Source organism: Antechinus flavipes, chromosome 1 (assembly GCF_016432865.1).
Source record: "Antechinus flavipes isolate AdamAnt ecotype Samford, QLD, Australia chromosome 1, AdamAnt_v2, whole genome shotgun sequence".
In the NCBI taxonomy this organism is placed as follows: domain Eukaryota; kingdom Metazoa; phylum Chordata; class Mammalia; order Dasyuromorphia; family Dasyuridae; genus Antechinus; species Antechinus flavipes.
Window position 1 is genome coordinate 192,415,709 of NC_067398.1, and position 17,577 is coordinate 192,433,285.

The 17,577-nt window shown below is 34.7% G+C and overlaps 1 protein-coding gene and 1 pseudogene across 1 annotated transcript in view; one reads left to right on the forward strand and one right to left on the reverse strand.

Moving 5' to 3' along the window:
* Positions 1-526: 526 nt before the first annotated feature.
* LOC127544755 (transmembrane emp24 domain-containing protein 4-like) lies at positions 527-1,851 on the forward strand (annotated as a pseudogene).
* Positions 1,852-8,754: 6,903 nt separating this feature from the next.
* MINAR2 (membrane integral NOTCH2 associated receptor 2) overlaps positions 8,755-17,577 on the reverse strand; it is a 33,257-nt gene continuing 24,434 nt past the window's right edge. The window contains exons 2-3 of the mRNA XM_051994289.1: positions 15,424-15,660; positions 8,755-9,176 (exon numbers count right to left, since the gene is read on the reverse strand). Of these exons, the coding sequence (XP_051850249.1) occupies positions 8,997-9,176; positions 15,424-15,660 (417 nt within the window). The 3' untranslated portion in view covers positions 8,755-8,996. The remainder of the gene's footprint in view (positions 9,177-15,423; positions 15,661-17,577) is intronic.

Sequence of the window (17,577 nt, forward strand, 5' to 3'; positions counted from 1 at the left end):
GTCTGTTTATCTACAAGGGTCCCACTTGCACAAAACAGTTACTCAGTCTGGTGCAGACTGACTGGTACCTGTCAACTCCCAAGGAATCATAGGGATTGAGTGCAAACAAGTAATGTCAGCTGGGAATATGTCAGCTGGGGAGGATAGAGAAGGAGCTGCTTTGTCCTTGACATGTCCAGGGCCTCCTGTGTACTCTGGGTCTGGAAAGTATGGCAATTCAAGAAAAAAAGTTCAGGGGCCTCCAAATGACCTAGATATTAAAATACAGCCTTTAAAAGCAATGCTGGAAATCTTTTAAGAGAATCCCTATTAAATCTACTGGAATCAAACAATGGCTTCAGTGCCTTGGAATATTCCTTGACAAAAGGGACTTTTTGCTGTAATCCTTAAGGTTCCGTCTCTGTTGCTTGGGTTTCACTTCTATTTAACAAACTGTGGTCGTTGCATAGAAATCAAGGAGCTCTTAACATGGGTGTTCAGATTCCTTACCCAATAAAATCATAGCAAATCTATTTGTTATTGATTGATGACAGGTGTTTGGGCCAGGCAACTTTGATTGTCAACAGATACTGCTGTTCCTGCTCTCGTTGGCCACGGCTTTAGTCCACGAGCTTTATTTCCATATAGGAGAGACAAAGAAATGCTGTTTCATCAAGGAAATCCACTATAAGACCATTGTTATTAGTTAGTACTGGAATGGGAGGCAGTCAATCACCATCTACTTCAGTACAGACCCAGATTTTGATCCCAGCTCTGACCTTTTGATACCCCCCAAAATAAAAATAAACAATCCTTGGCAATGGCTCCAGCTCCCGATTGATTTCCTTCTTTATCTCTCCATACCCCCCCTACCCCAGCCCAGAATTGATCCCCAAACTTACCTCCTTGGGGGTGGCCTGGAATGTTAACTTGGTCCCCAAATAGAGCCTTTTTCTAGACTTACCAAGAATTGATGGAAACCAAGTTTCCCTCCCATCCTTACCTCTTCTGTAGCATTAAGCCCCTATGGGAAAGGTATCCTAGGGGACTTGCCTATGTAAGATATGTTGTGATGGAAAATTCATCTTCCTTACAAGGAATCAGCTAAAGGAAAGCAGATAAATTCCACCCCAGGTCTGGGGATGCAAATGGAAGTAAAGAATCCAGCTGGAAAGGGGGTGTTATCCCCACAGGAAGATTCAGAAGGCTGATTTACCTTCACTTCCCACACCCAGGGGACTACCAGATCTGCCTGCAGTCCAATTCACCATCTCTGGATATCTAGATAAAAAGATTGGCAAACACACCAACAACCACCCTGAAACTGCAGCCAAAGATAAGTGAGCAGTTACACTTTCATAATTGCCAGTTGCTCAATCAGGTAGAATACATCCAAAAGCAACAGAACTACCAGCGGTATCAGGAGGAACACGTGTACAATGCAAGAGCACCAACCGGAGAGTGCTATGGTGGTCCCTTAGTCAGACTGTCATCCTTTTCCTCAACGGCAGCTGGCAGATGTGACATCTCAAGAGCCAAAAAATTGTGTGACATTTTCCCTCTATAACCTCTTTCTTTTCATCCCAGTAACTTAATACTCCCCCTCTATTACACTCTGACTACTTGGCTTTTGGATTAAAAAAAAAAAAAAAAACACGAGAAGATCTGCTCTTTTGTTTCCATGGCAGCCACGCCAGTCAGATTGTGGTTAGTAGCACTAGACTACATGGGAACCATTCCTGTCCCCTTCCCCTAAATGCTCTTCCTCCTTCCCCCTTCCTCTCCCTCCCACAAAGGCTACAGGATAAACAAAGCTGCTTTGTTTGGTGGGGAAAAACATACTCTGGGGGAGAGCTTGCACTCTGTAGGGACACAGCCTTGATTTCATGTCCACTTATCTCTTCTAGCTCTTTGATTAAGTAAATGAGGGAAGGTCACTCATCTAATCCCCTACTTTCTGATTTTCTTTTAGCATGTCCATGTTGTTGTGACTGAAGTACCAGGAATAAGACACTTTAGCCTTACACCTGTCCAATTAGTCCTAGCTTCGTTGAAATGCTCTGTGACTATAAACAAAGTGACAAGTCTTGGATATCAAGGGAATGAGCTTTTTTATATAACAAATATTTTTATATATGTTTATAAATAAATATATTTTATATATATTATATACATTGTTATATAATATCTATATTTGTTATTTATATATATTTATATATGAAATGGTTGTACATACCTATGTAAACATGGTTAAAAGATCAATGCAAAACAGATAATTTTCATCATCTATGGTAACTTTTTTTCTAACTTCTGGGGCAACTCTCAGACTCTTCAATGAAAGTTCTAGAAGGTAGGGATTCAAACAGACATTTCAGCCTATTTTAGAAAGGCCCCTTGTGGATTTTAAGGGTGTTTGAAGTTAAGGTAGTGTGGAATGGGCAGTTGGAGGTAGTCAATTTTCTTCTCTTCCTCTCTTCCTCGCAGGGCTGCAGTTAAATTTTATTTAAGATGTGGTAAATATTTTATTCATGGGTCTCAAGTTCAGTCCTTTGTATGGATTTTCTAGTGAAATAAAATCTGTTCTGTTAACTTGTAATGCTTGAGATGAAATAAAAGTTCTTCCAAACCAGAAACAAAGCAAAATAGTTAAGGAAACTTGATATGAAATAACTTTAAGTTCACTTGGAGTTTATCTTAAATCTCTTGAGGCCCTCCCATTGTAGAACAAACACACCTTAAGGACTCAATTAGAATTAGGACAGCATTCAAGGAACAGGGGAATTAGGTATTTGTCTGGGCAGTTTACTCAGTTTTAGGATCATTCTGGGCAGACCTTAGCATACCTCCTTCATTCTAAAATATTCATTATTTGTCCTATTTCATATATTTGAGATAGGGTAGATTTGTGGGTTATATAATTCATGACTCAATAGTTGTGTTTTAGAGATGAAATAAATACTCAAATATTGTTCATACCATAGCACACCTCCTTCATCCTAGAATACTCATTATTTGTTCTATTTCAGATATTGAGATAAGGTAGATTTGTGGGTCATATATTCATGATTCTAGATAGTTGTGTTTTAAAGAAAACAAATAATCCAATATTGTTCCCAGATATCATGAGTTCAAGTGAACTTTCCTTATCCTGGCTTTTTGCAAAGAGGGGGAATTACTAGTTAAATGGTAGGAGGAGGGTTAGAACAGTTTCCCAAGTAATGTCATGATGCTGTGATGAACTATCTAGATTGGACATTTCATGACAATCCATTACTTTACTATAGGTACTGATCATTCTAGTTTCAATGGGTCTATCAGACCTATGAACTTTGGGAAGTCAGGTTAAACACCATGCTAGTAAGGGATTAGAATCTAACTTTTAAGAATCATCTTGTGAATGTTTAATATATAACCGTGAATGTGGGGCTTAGAGAGCTATGTCATTAAGGAAGAGGGAGAGATATCTCTATCCTGATATTTTTGCATATAGTTTACAGGAATGTCATAGACTGTCAAAGACTAGAAAAGAGAATATCCTGCTGAATATTCAGATTTTCCCAGAAGCTTGAACAACATAGTTTTCCCAACAGTTCCTTTACCCTGATTTTTTTGCTCCATCTACTTAACCTACCTGTGTTGTTCACACACCTCGAAATTACATTCTTCTCACAGTCCATGAAAAGTCTGGTTCAGTTTTTTCTTCTGGGGCTTTTCCTGTCTGGCTTTTACTTTAGGCTCCCATTGAACTGTCTATTCACTGCAATTATTTTATTTTGCTATTTCTTCATTCTGAGCCTAACTTAGGAAGAGGGACTGGGCCTTTAACTATATCATTCCATCTCAGGTAATTATTTCCTTTCATTCAGTCCCCCAGTCAAGTTGGCCCAGTCCAGTCTGCTTTGCATGCTTTTTTGTTGTCAAAAATCCAATGTCACAACCCATCTCTCCATATTCCCATCATCCCCACACTCTTACAGTTCTGAGGCACCACAGTAATCATAGATAGCATGGGAATAATATTTAGGGTTTACAAAATGTTTGACATGATCATCTCAGAAAGACTGGCAAGGGATGTGTTTCTTTGGCAGCTGGTAATAGAGCGCTGGAATCAGGAAAACTGGAATTCAAATCCCATCTTAGACACTTTCTAATTGTGTGACTCTGGGCTGTTGTGAGAATCAAATGAAATAATATTTGTAAAGGGCTCGCCACAGTGCCTAGCAATAGTAGGTACTTCATAAATACTTATTTCCTTCTTTCCTGTGGTAGTAACAGAGAATACTCACAGATATCTATTTGTTCTCTAACAATTTCAGATAAGCAGGGGAAGGTACATTGTTTTCCCATCATGGCGTTAGTTGAGTGAGAAAAAGTGGAAGATAACATAAATTAGAGAAATAAGGATGAAAATAACTTTCATATTTGTGGATGTTATTTCTGATAGCAGATGAAACGAAACATTGAGTTCTATGTTATTTTATTCCAGCCTAAATGTGTTTACTCTTTTTAAGTATATTTTCCTTGATAAAAAGAGATAGATTTGTGATGGTTCTATTGGGTAAAAGATTATGAATGTCAACATTAAATCTTCTTGCTTTCTATGTAAAGAGCACAGTAGACACAAGCAAATGGGCAGTTAGGTACATAGATAGAGTGCCAGGTCTAGAGTAAGGAAGACCCATCTTCTGGCTTCAGACAATCACTAGCACTTAACACTGCTTCAGTTTCCTCATCTATAAAATGAACTAGAAAAAGAAATGACAGTATCTTTGTTAAGAAAAAAAAAACCAAAATAATGCCAAATACACCTGAAACAACTAAACAGCAAAAACATCAACACAAGTAATATGTTCTGAACCATGAGGATTAAAGCAAAAGTCACTTTATCAAATATATACTAAGGCACTTAAACCATTGTTTAATTCCTAAAGATGACATAAGGATTTTATTGAAAGCTTTCCAACATTATTATTAAAAGTTATGTCATTTTACATAGGATAAGAACTGCCTGCCCAATATTCTACTAGACTCAATGAAAATGAATGGTAGTTTTATATCTTCCTTCCCTGTAAAATTGGGGTAGGGCTCTACAGGGAAAATATGTTTCCATGTCAATGACTCCATAGAGAAGAGAATCTCTTGTGATTTAGGGCTTTTTTTTTTTTTTCCTTTACATAGAATGCTATTATCACCAAAGCAGTAAGTTCATTAAGATTCCATTAGGGTATGTTTGACCAGGAAAGGGTTCTTTTCCTATTGTAACTATTCTACACAAAAGAAATACTTCTTGCCAATTGATAGAAAGAGAAGAAAGCTTAAGAGAGAAAACACAACTGGAAGAACTAAAGCTTATCACAATATAATGAATTCAAATAAAGAAAATTATTCCTTCTTAATTGTTTCTCAAAGAGTTCAAGTTTTTCACCAGGGGTTAGTTTCCCTTTCCTATGCATTTTTATATAGATCTTTCTCCCCTTTTTTTTTCCTTCTGTACTTTCCTCTTAAAAATATCAGTTGAGAGCATTTTTTTTTAATGGGAGAATGTATGCTATTTTATGAACCAAGTACCCTGATTCTTAACATGATTAATGTCCTTTCTAAACATAATGACATTTCTATCTTTGGCTCTGTGTTCCTCCCCCATTCAACACTGTGGATAGAACTCATACCCAGAAACTCAGATATACCTTATTCTGGAGTGGAATGTTGACCATAGGTGTATACAACACTATCTTAGAGAATGTAGTCTCTCAATGTACAAACTTTTTCCCATTCCCAGACTAAATCTACCATCCCAACATAGACACTCCACATAACAGTCATTCTTCAATGGATCCCTTCACCCCTGATATAAGAATCCCCCTCTGTTCCACTTCTAGTTCTCTGGTTTTAACCCTTTCCTTCTGTTATCTCCCTCCCATTCTCCTGGATTAACTTCTCCAGAGACTATAAGAATCAATATATATCTCCACTATTTGTCTATGGACTTTATAAGGGTAAAGAGCACATTCCCTTCTATCCTTTATTTCCTTTCTTTTCATTTATAAAACTCCTTTTCAAAAAACCCTTAACAACTCTACAATCTTTCCAAAAAATACTTTGATTTCCTTTGAAGGTCAGTGCATTTAGCCCATAGTATATCAATTTAACTCTTTTACTTTCATTTCTCTGCGTTCTTTACATTCTTCTCTGTATCTTTGGCTTTAATATATATTTTATCCCCTGATGTTCCTTTTTATTCTGTGGAATTGAAGATTGATATCCCGCTTTATTTTGTATTATTTTATTAAGGTTTAATCAATTTAATATGTGTTAATGATGCATAACTCTCCCTTAGTATGTGAACTTTTCTTCCTCTGAACTTAAGCCTGAAGCTGCAAGATTCATATTTGTACCACAAGCCATCCTCCACCATAATTATTACATATTATATTATCATTATCATATTATATATTGCTAGATGTATTTTCCTATTATACACTACTAATCAAACCACCCTGTTATCATTACACATAAATTTGCCTGTTATATATTATAATAACCACAAGGACAAACAACTTGACCTTGTCTTACAGTTTTCCTGACAACCAAGAAAACAGCCCTGTATGAGAGTTCCTTTTTCTGAACTACTTTTGCCCACAAAAATCCAATTTAACCAGGAATTAATAGTAGTCCTCTGGATCTGGAAAATGTCAACCAGAATGCAAAGGTCCCTTTCTCCCTTAGAAAGTGCCACTTGTGAGACTTTCCAGAAGATGTTGGTCTAGATGTGTATTAGCTAGTGATATAATTTGGGGTTAGGAATCTCAGCAGTGAGCAATCAGAAGTGAAATATACCTATATTGCCCAAGATTGTGTAGGCTGATCAGTTCCTCTTAAATGACTATAAAATATCTGCCATGACTGTCAGGTGCATCCTTGACTATTGGGTCAGCCTTGGATACAATTTATTGGCTTTGCTAATAAATTGATCATGCGTGGAATTCTGTGCCTCAGTTTCTCTTTACTGCAGATTTTGATGGCAATAACTATTTCTTTTGCCCCAAACATCAATCTTTTTCTGTTTTCTTTGTTAAAACATTAACTTCCAGTGAGCTACAGAGCAATTTTATGAAGTGGGTGCTATTATTCTAGTTTTACAGATAAGGAAATAATGGGCTAATCCTACATTGAATAACTTCCCCAGGGTCACACATGAAGTAAGCATCTGAGTCAAAATTTTAATTCAAGTTTTCCCACCTGTAGCATTGTCTCCAATAATACATGCTTCACAGAACTGTGAAATTCAAATATGATACTGAGTGCCAAGATTTTTTATAATAGCTTTTTATTTTTCAAAATACATGCAAAGATAGTTTTATTTATTGAAGTTTTTATTTTCAAAACATATGCAAGGATAATTTTTCAACATTGACCCTTGAAAAACCTTGTGTTCCAATGTTTCTCCTTTCCCCCCCACCTTCTCCCCTAAATGGCAAGTAATGTAATACATAACAAACATGGCAAAAATATATATTAAATCCAATACGTATAAACATATTTATACAATTATCTTGCTGCACAACAAAAATCAGATAAAAAAAGGGGGGGGGAAATGAGAAAGAAAATAAAAATTAAAACAAACTACAATAAAAAGAGTGAAAATGTTATGATGTACATGCAATTCCCATAGTCCTCTCTCTGGACGTTGATGGCTCTCTCCATCACAAGACCATTGGAACTGGCCTGAATATCTCATTATTGAAGAGAGCTGCCTCCATTAGAATTGATTGTGGCGTAATCTTCTTGTTGCCATGTACAATGATCTCCTGGTTCTGCTCACTTCACTTAGCATCAGTTCATATAGGTCTCTCCAAGCCTCTCTGAAATCATCCTGTTGGTCATTTCTTACAAAACAATAATATTCCATAACATTCATATCCCATAGCCTATTTAGCCATTCCCCAAGTGATGGGCACTTACTCAGTTTCCAATTTCTTGAACGCAAAGATTTTTGAACATTTATAATACAAGTTTTAGACAACAGATAAAATACTTCAGGTAAATTTCCAGACCTGTATTCAAAACTTTACTATCTTAAATGGAGCTATTAGAACTGCCCTTTTACTGGCATTATTTTTAAGAATTCATCTTCATATGCTATTTTATATATTGCATGCTATGCTATATGATAGTCCAAAGCACTATCAAACTGTGCAAGCTCTTTGATCTATCAGTGTCTCTACTGGACCTGTATCCCCAAGAGATCATAAAAGAGGGGAAAGGACCACTATATACAAAAATGTGACAGCCCTCTTTGTAGTGGCAAGGAATGGAAACTGAGTAGATGCCCACCAATTGGAGAATGGCTGAATAAGTGATGGTATATTAATGTTATGGAATATTGTTGTTCTATAAGAAACAATCAGCAGGACGATTTCAGAGAGGCCTGGAGAGATTCATTTGAACTGATGCTAAGTGAAATGAACAGGAGCAGGAAATCATTATACACGGCAACAAGAAGACTATACAATGATCAATTCTGATGGATGTGGCTCTCTTCAACAATGAGATGATCCAGGATAGTTCCATTGGCCTTGGGATGGAGAGAACTATCTGCACCCATAGAGAGAGAGTTCATAACATAGCATTTTTACCTTTTTTGTTGTTGTTTGCTTGCTTTTATCTTTCTCAATTTTTCCCTGTTTGACCTGATTTTTCCTTGTGCAACTGGTAATTGTGGAAATATGTGTAGAAGAATTGCACATGTTTAACATGTATTGGATTACTTGCCATCTGGAGGAGGGGTGGGAGAAAGGAGGAAGAAAAAATTAGAACACAAGGTTTTGCAGGGATAAATGTTGAAAACTATGCATATGTTTTGAAAATTAAAAAAAGTTATTATTAAAAAAAAGAACTCATGTTTACCTTCATGTCAAGGTGCAGCATTGACACAGGATTAAAATAGGAATACATACTTATGCAAATTTTTATTGAAAGAGAACTTCTCCATGCTCAGTTTTGCTATGGCAGATTGCTCAGATAAGGAGATTGCAAACAGTAATTATAGAAACCAAAATACAGGCAGTAACCAACACAATCAGGCTTATTCGACAATATTTAGATTGCTTCCATTGTCGCTCTTTCTTTTTCAACAAGGCATCATATCCAGGTGTGTATGTGTCCCCCAACCAAAACCGTAGATCATTAGGGTTTTCCTAAAAGAAAAATTTTAAAATCATTATAATCTAAAGTAATTATTTTGAATTATTATATAATAGAAAATTCATTAATTAATACATCTTGAAACATTTGAAGGCATAGTAAATAGTAAATCTGTTTTTGTGGTAGCTCATTACTGTTAAATTCTAGACTTTACCTCAATGATCTAGAGAAGTCAACAGTGAAAAACAGTTAACTATTGATAGTTGGATGCTAAAATTAGTGAGGGGGAAAGTGAGATTATTAGATAACAATTATATCTTATTATATCTTATATAATATAGTCTTCTTGTTGCCGTGTATAATGATTTCCTGCTCCTGTTCATTTCACTTAGCATCAGTTCAAATGAATCTCTCCAGGCCTCTCTGAAATCGTCCTGCTGATTGTTTCTTATAGAACAACAATATTCCATAACATATATATAAGATATAGGTGTTAAAACCACACCTCTTTTTTCTATTTAAGTAAATTTTCCATTATTTGTAAACTTCAAAGTGCTGTAAATGTTATTTTTGTAGGAATGAGTTATTTAACATCTGAGTCCCAGTCTCTGCATCAGTAGCAAAAGGAAGATTAAGGAAAGTAGAGGTTAAAAGTAAAACAAATTTTACAAAGAACAGGAGATACATACACACACACACACACACACACACACACACACACACATTCTCACACAACACAGAGAGGGAGATAGAGAGAAACAGACAGAGAGATGGAGACAGAGAAGGATGAAGTTAGGTGGCTTAGTGGATAGAGGACCAGCTCTGGTCAGGAGGACCTGAGTTCAAATCTGGCCTCAGTCACTTAACACTTCCTAGCTTTGTGACCCTGGACAAATCATTTAACCCCAATTGCCTCAGCAAAAAAAAAAATATATATATATATATGAAAAATAGGATGGAGGGAAAAACAGTAATTATAACTTAGATATATATAGAGTTCTTCTTAAATTTTAAAGTGATATATAAACCTGATAATATCAAAGACTGATTACAAAGAGCCCATATTTGAAAAATCTGTATTAGTATTATTTGTTTAAAATTTTATAATATATTTTAAAGTGTAAATATATAGAAATACAAAAGCTAAGAAGGTTTGTCACTATTGTAACTATCTTACTTTTCAGGGCTATAAATGTAATAGGATGAATTATAGATATTAAGCTTGGAGAAGATAAGGGATATTAGATGCTTAATAAATGTTTTTTGATTGATTGATTAATAATGAGAGATGGAAGAGAATGCATGAAGAAGAAAATAAAATAGGACTCGAAAGTTAAATCAGAAATATGATGTGAATGGCTATAAATTATACAATGAGGAATGTATATTTTAGAGGAAATAGTTAATTACTTGAAATGTTTGCGTAAGAGAATAATATTTTTAGACCTATTCCTTAGGAAGACTACATTTGTCTTTGTGGAAATAGTGGAGAGAAGATGGACATAAGCGATATTAGAGGGGAGTTTAATTTAACAAATCTAAGCAATAAATTGGTATGTAGTGAGATGAAGGAGGAGAGTGCAGAAGAGATTTCAGGATTATAAATTTGGGTGGCTAGGAGTATGGTGATGACTTTAATAGAGATAAGAAAATTTGGAGATGGGACCTATTTAAGGGAGAAAATGAATGAAAGTGTTGATTTCTGGAATAGTTCCTAAAAAGTGGGGAGGGATAAATCAAGCAAGCCTTAGCAAGAAGTGGGTATTGTACTTCATTGACAAAAGAAGGATGGAATAGTGAATGTGTAATAATTCTAAAATGGTTTCACTTATTGAGAGACTTCCTTTTTGATAATCGAAATATTCTGAATTATACCCTTGCCAAATCAAGAAAAAAAACATTTATTTGCTTACTATGTGCCAACCATTGTACTAAGCACTGGGAACATAAATATAGGTAGAAAGATAAACTTTGTCTTCAAAAAGAAAACTGAAAATCGTGTGTATATGTATATGTGTGGTAGTGGGGTGGGAAGGGATTACTAAGAAATGAAGAAGATACCAGAGAGACCACGGGGCAGAAAGTCCAGGAGCACACAGGTGTTTCTCTGGACCAGGAACATTCTGAAGTCTTCTTCTGGAGAGGAAGGAAGACATAGCTGGAGGGCATTTACTATAGCCATTGATACTCCTACTCCACACTTGCTCACATGATGATGGGTGGAGGGGAGGAAGTCTCACAACACACAAGGACAGGGTCTATTAAAAGTGTGCTACCTAATTTCAACGAGGTCCTCTCTTTAGCAAGACAATCAGATTCTTTGTCCTTCTCCCAAGTGTCTTTTCTTCATAGGTTACTTCACCTTATATTTTTCTTAGAAAATTAAGCTTATTAGCCAGCAGTCCTTTCTTTGTATCTTTCAACCCCTTCAACCCTTTCTCTACTCTCTACTTTATTCCAATCTGTGATGAAGAGGTGACTCCTTGCTTTGACAACTCTAACCTTTCTCTATAAAACCACGACTCCATCTCTTCCCATCTTCTCTAGCAAATTGTTACAGCAATCATTGTGTTCTTCCAACTCCCAACTGTCCCTATCTATTGGTTCTATCCTTGCTGCCTAAAAAAAAAGGCAACATTTATATAATGATTTAGATTGTAAAGCTTTTTTTATATATATAATCACTTAAACTTCACAACTTTGAGGCAGATGAGCAAACTGAGGTACAGAGCCATCAAGTGTCTTGCCTAGAATTGTGATGACCGTGTATTTAAAATCAGCCGGAGTCAGGAATTCAGGTTAAGGGAAAAATCTTCAATCTTTATTGAAGTGAAGAGGTGAAGAAGGATTGCAATAGCAATATGGGCAGACAGGAAGCCAGCTAGCAGAGGGGGATCGGAGGTGAAGGGCGGTTGCGATAGCAATGTGAGCAGCCGTGACAAGACGCCAGCCAGCAGTCTCTCCTTCCCCTTCCTTTTCCACTCCCCTGCCTCCACCCACCAAAATCGTCATTTCCTATACAACACATCAGGACTTGCACAAAGAGTGGGCGGGGGCCATTCTTTCTCCAAGCTTATATATTAATAGAGTATGGTCCAATTACTATTTAGCCTCATGTGCTTGGGACCTCAGTGCATCAACTCGAGCCTCAGCCCATTACATAGGATAAACTATGTGCTTGAGAAAAACTAACTATATATGATTCCATATATAATGTAAATGCTTATTGTTACTATTTATCGATCACAAAAGGCCTTTACATATTCTACCAATTATTAAAGCTTTCCTATCACCCATAAATTATTTTGTCTTATAACTTATATAACTATAGTGCTTGAGAAAGGATTTTAAGTCAACTCTTCCTTACATACACATGTACATACATATATCATATGCAATATACCATATTTTATAATGAACATATATAGGTATCATATGTAATATATATTAATTAAAACATTATTTCTTCTAATTTATATTGTACATATAAGTATATAACCATGTATGTCATATGTATTTATACATAGCCATATATATACATGTGTATATATGCACAAACTACACATATACACATATAAAGTTATTATATATGTATATATATGTGTGTATATACACACACATATATATACATATATAATAATATTATAATATTATTACTATGATGTGTATATAATATGTATATTATAACATATATAATAATAATATATATGTGTGTATATATATATATAGTACATATGCCAGCTTCTTAAACTGAGGTTAGTAACCCCATGAGGCATTTCATAACTGAATATGTGGATTATAAAATTATGGCTTATTATCAGTAAATATTTGATTTGCACATTTATTTTATTTTATACTTTATTTATATTCATATATATATATTTGTATTTGTTTGTTTGTTTACCTATTTATTTATTTATATTTTATTTTATATACCTATGTATCCAAGGTCATGTAAAAGTTTCTTAGGCACAAAGAGGTCCTGAGTGAAAAAAAATTTAAGAAGTCCTGTTAAATATAGTATATATGTATATATATACTTACCATAAAACTGTCACTTCATCCTGTTAAAACTGTCACTATATCTTACCATATGTATATATCTGTGCATGTGTATGCATATATGAATATATATGTACATATACATGGATGGATGTCTATGGATATATGTACACATGTATACATGCATATATATTCTGTGGATGCATACATATACACACATATACATGCATATCTGGTGGTTAAACAGGAAATGTATAAAGCTCCTTTTCTCAATTTTAACAATTGTTAGTTCGAAGATAGAGGGTATGATGATAACAAAGCCTCTGCTGCTTCTATGCCTAAATAACTCAGAACTGCTGGATTTTTTTGTGTTTTGAGATAATATGCTAATAATCACTAAGCAAGAAAAGCTAATGACTCTGGACTTTTAAAAGGAAAATAAATATGATTACTTAGTGCTTTCTTCACCTCTTTCTACTTAGTGGTTAAGAAGGAGATTGCTTCATAATTTCAAAGGACAAGAGTACTTCAGGGCTAAAGTATACATGACCAGAATCATATTGGTGTTTCATCATCTCCAAAGCACCCCAAAACTGAGTTATCACATCTAGTTAATCAGAATCAAGGGCAGTTTTTTGCTTTCCCTATCAAACCTCCAATTACATGTAAAAATAAAGACAAAATAATTTATGGGTGATAGGAAAGCTTTAATAATTGGTAGAATATGTAAAGGCCTTTTGTGATCAATAAATAGTAATAATAAGCATTTACATTATATATGGAATCATATATGTATAACATATAGTATTATATATATAGTACTTTAAGATTTAAAAAGTATTTAAAAATATTATTTCTTTTTATCTGCACAAGGATCCTAGATATAGGTGTTATTTTACATTTTATGGCTGAGGAAACTGGCAAACAAAGCTTAAGGTTACCCAGAGTTACATAACTAATAATTATCTAAAGTTGGAGTTGAATTTAGATCTTTCTTATACCATGTACAAAGTTCTATGCATTGTATCACCTGGCTGCTTAGCTTAAACTTAAACAGAATAAGAAATTCTAAGTGGTGGAAGTGAAAAAGGAGAGCACCCCAGGTAGGGGTTTAATATAGGCCAAAAAATAATAACAATCTAGAAGCTTATTATGTACTTTTCCTTTGTTCAAATTACTTTTTTAGTTATTGCTGCCATTAAGACACAAAAGGCTAATTCTGGTATAAACTTTCCACCTTAAGTTTATCATTGAGTTTCTAACATAATCATGTAATAAGTTATCAGCTATCATTTTCACAGTAATGAAGGATTAAAGATGGTGCAAGGATAGAGCACCAGAAAGCAGGACCAGGAGATCATTATATACTTCAACAACAATACTTTATGATGATTAATTCTGATGGACATGGCTCTCTTCAACAATGAGAATTCCAGATTAATTCCAATAGAGCAGTAATGAATTGAATCAGCTACACCTGGGGAAAGAACTCTGGGAGATGACTATGAACCACTATATTGAATTCCCAATCCCTCTATTTTTGTCCGCCTGCTTTTTTGATTTCCTTCACAGGCTAATTGTACAATATTTCAAAGTCCGGCTCTTTTTGTATAGCAAAATAACTTTTGGATATGTATACTTATATTGTATTTAATTTATACTTTAACATATTTAACATGTATTGGTCAACCTGCCATATGGGGGAGAGGATGGGGATAAGGAGGGGAAAAATGGAACAAAAGGTTTGGCAATTGTCAATACTGTAAAATTACCCATGCATGTAATTTGTAAATAAAAAGGTATAATTAAAAAAAAAAAAAAAAAAAAAAGGATAGAGCACCAGATCTGGAGTCAAGAAGACTCATCTTCCTGAAGTCAAATCTAGCTTCAAATAATTACTAGCTTTGTGACCCTGGGCAAGTCACCTACCCTGGTTTGTCTCAGTTTCCACATCTGTAAAATAAGCTGGAGAAGGATATGTCAAGAAAACACTAAATGGGGTCATAAAGAATCAGACACAACTGAATAACAACAACATTTAATATAACTTCTCAATTCCTCTCATTAATTCTAATCTTCACCCCTCCAAGAAATCTTTTTATTTCAGTCACAAATATGATAGATTTCTGTGCCAAATTTATTTTTATCGTTTTTTGCACCATCTGAAGTTGCTTATGAAACAGAAAACAAGCCAAAAGGCTTATATGAAGAACCAAAGCCCTTAGATCTTAAGTCTTCCTTTGATATCTGAGATATTAATTGTGCACTTCAAGAGATGGACTTTATTGATTAACGTACCTTCAAATAGCCAGAGAGGTTACATTGCAAAGAATTCTTATCATAGTCTTGGACAGTCCAAGAAGGGCTCTGTTTTCTTTCTTCTATGACTTCTTCTAGCCTTATGTCCCCATATAAAGGATTATTCTTCAGTTTGAAAGTAGAAGTACTCTGTCCACCCAGAATACAATTGATAATCATTGGGTCTTTCATACTTGATTTACCGCCAAGCTGCTCAGCAACATTTCGCTTTTCTCTCTGTAAAAAATTTAAACAAGAAGACTTTTATAATTTATTTACCAGGCTACTCCAATGCTGTTACTTTTTAAATCAGAAGATAAATATTGGATAAAGTTTTAACCTAGGAATTATGGTTGATACCTGAAAACCAAGGTTTTATCTCCCAATTAAAGGGAGAAAAAATTAAATGGAAATGCCAGCTTTTAGGATAGCTTGCCATTGACACCATGTAAATGCAGTTTGGGCAGCTAGATGGTGCAGGGGATAAAGTACTGGGCCTGAAGTCGGGAAGACCTGAGTTTTAAAAGTATCTCACAAACTTACTGGCTATATGATGGGGCAAATCACTTAAACCTGTTTGCCTCAGGTCCTCATGTGGAAAATGAGCTGGAGAAGGAAATGGCAAAACACTCCACTTCCAAGAAAACCCCAAATGGGGTGATGAAGAATGGGGCACTCCTGAAACAACTGAACAGCTTGAGTTTCTTTCTCATTCTGTAGTTATGATATACTTCAAAGGTGTTTAATGTGTGAAACTCAGAAATTATTAGGAGAGGCAGAAGTCATTTATTAACAGTTGAACCCTCAAGTCCCTTATTTAAAGAGGCCATGGAATCTGAGATGATCACACTTTGCAGGACAAAAAAGGCTAATGAATAAATAAACTTTTAAAGTTCCTTCCTCATTCACAAGATTTTATTAAACTATTACAGTGGTGTATTACCTGGGACAGTGACAATTTTATACAATTTAATTTTATTAAAGTGGTGATCATGCTTTGTTCTACTGCTACTAGGCTGATTCAGAACTTCTGGATTTGACTACATGAATCTGAATTGAACTAGTTTTTACCTACTTTTAGTTTGGTGATTTAATGAATTTCATGCCATACACGTCTCTATGCTCATTTTTTTTTCTTTTTTGATCTGTCATTTTAAAAAATAGCTATTATTACAAGGAAAAGGAAAAGGTTATAGGTCTTAAAGTACTTTGTAAAAATTCTTTAAAATGTTATTGTGACTGTTGTAGGGAAGTAAGGAATTTTTTTTTTTTCAAAGATACCCTGCATGTTTGTGATTTCTTCCGGATGTCTGTCTTTCCCTTGCACTTCAAAAATGTAATAATTTTTTCCCTCTCCTGTCTCTAATTTCACTCTCTCTATCTCTTTCCCAAGCTCTGCCTTTGAAAAAGGAGGAAGGAAACCAAAACCTTTGTAAAAATTATACATAATAAAGAAATGAAAATTCCTACATTGGTAATGTCTAAATGTATTTGTTTTATTCAGTAACTTGAATATATAACCTTTCTATAAGGAAGTGTGTAAGATATATCATCATCATCATTATCATCAGTACTCTGGAATCATGATTGGGCATTGCATTAATCAGAGTTCTTAAGTTTTTCAAAATTGTTGAAAAAATTTTCATCTATTTCTACTTATTAATTCTTCATAAATTTGTCCCATTCTGTTTCAATCTTCCCAAGTTTGTACATTTTTTGCTGTGGAATGATACCCAAATATATTTGTATATTATAATCTGCTCATTCTCCAATTATTTGCTACAAACTATAGAGTTGTCATAAACATTTAATACATTGCTTCTTTTGTTATTCCGCTGCTCTTTTTGACATATAGGCTATGATGATTTAAAAATTCCAAAAGAAATAATTTCTGAATAATTTAATTGTTTTATTAATAAGATCAAGATGTTATTAATAAAAGGATGATTATTTCATTGTCTCTCTCAGACCCAGGACCCCTCATGGCAGTGAGCTCACCATTTCCATGTTCTTCAAAGAGTAAGTATTCCTCAGGGGTGCTGATCAACTCTGAATGGTTTATATTAACCATTATATTCACCTTCCATTATATTATGGAAGGTGAACTATCTTAAAGTGAGGGTTTTAGAGCACATGACTTAGGTCAACCAAAAA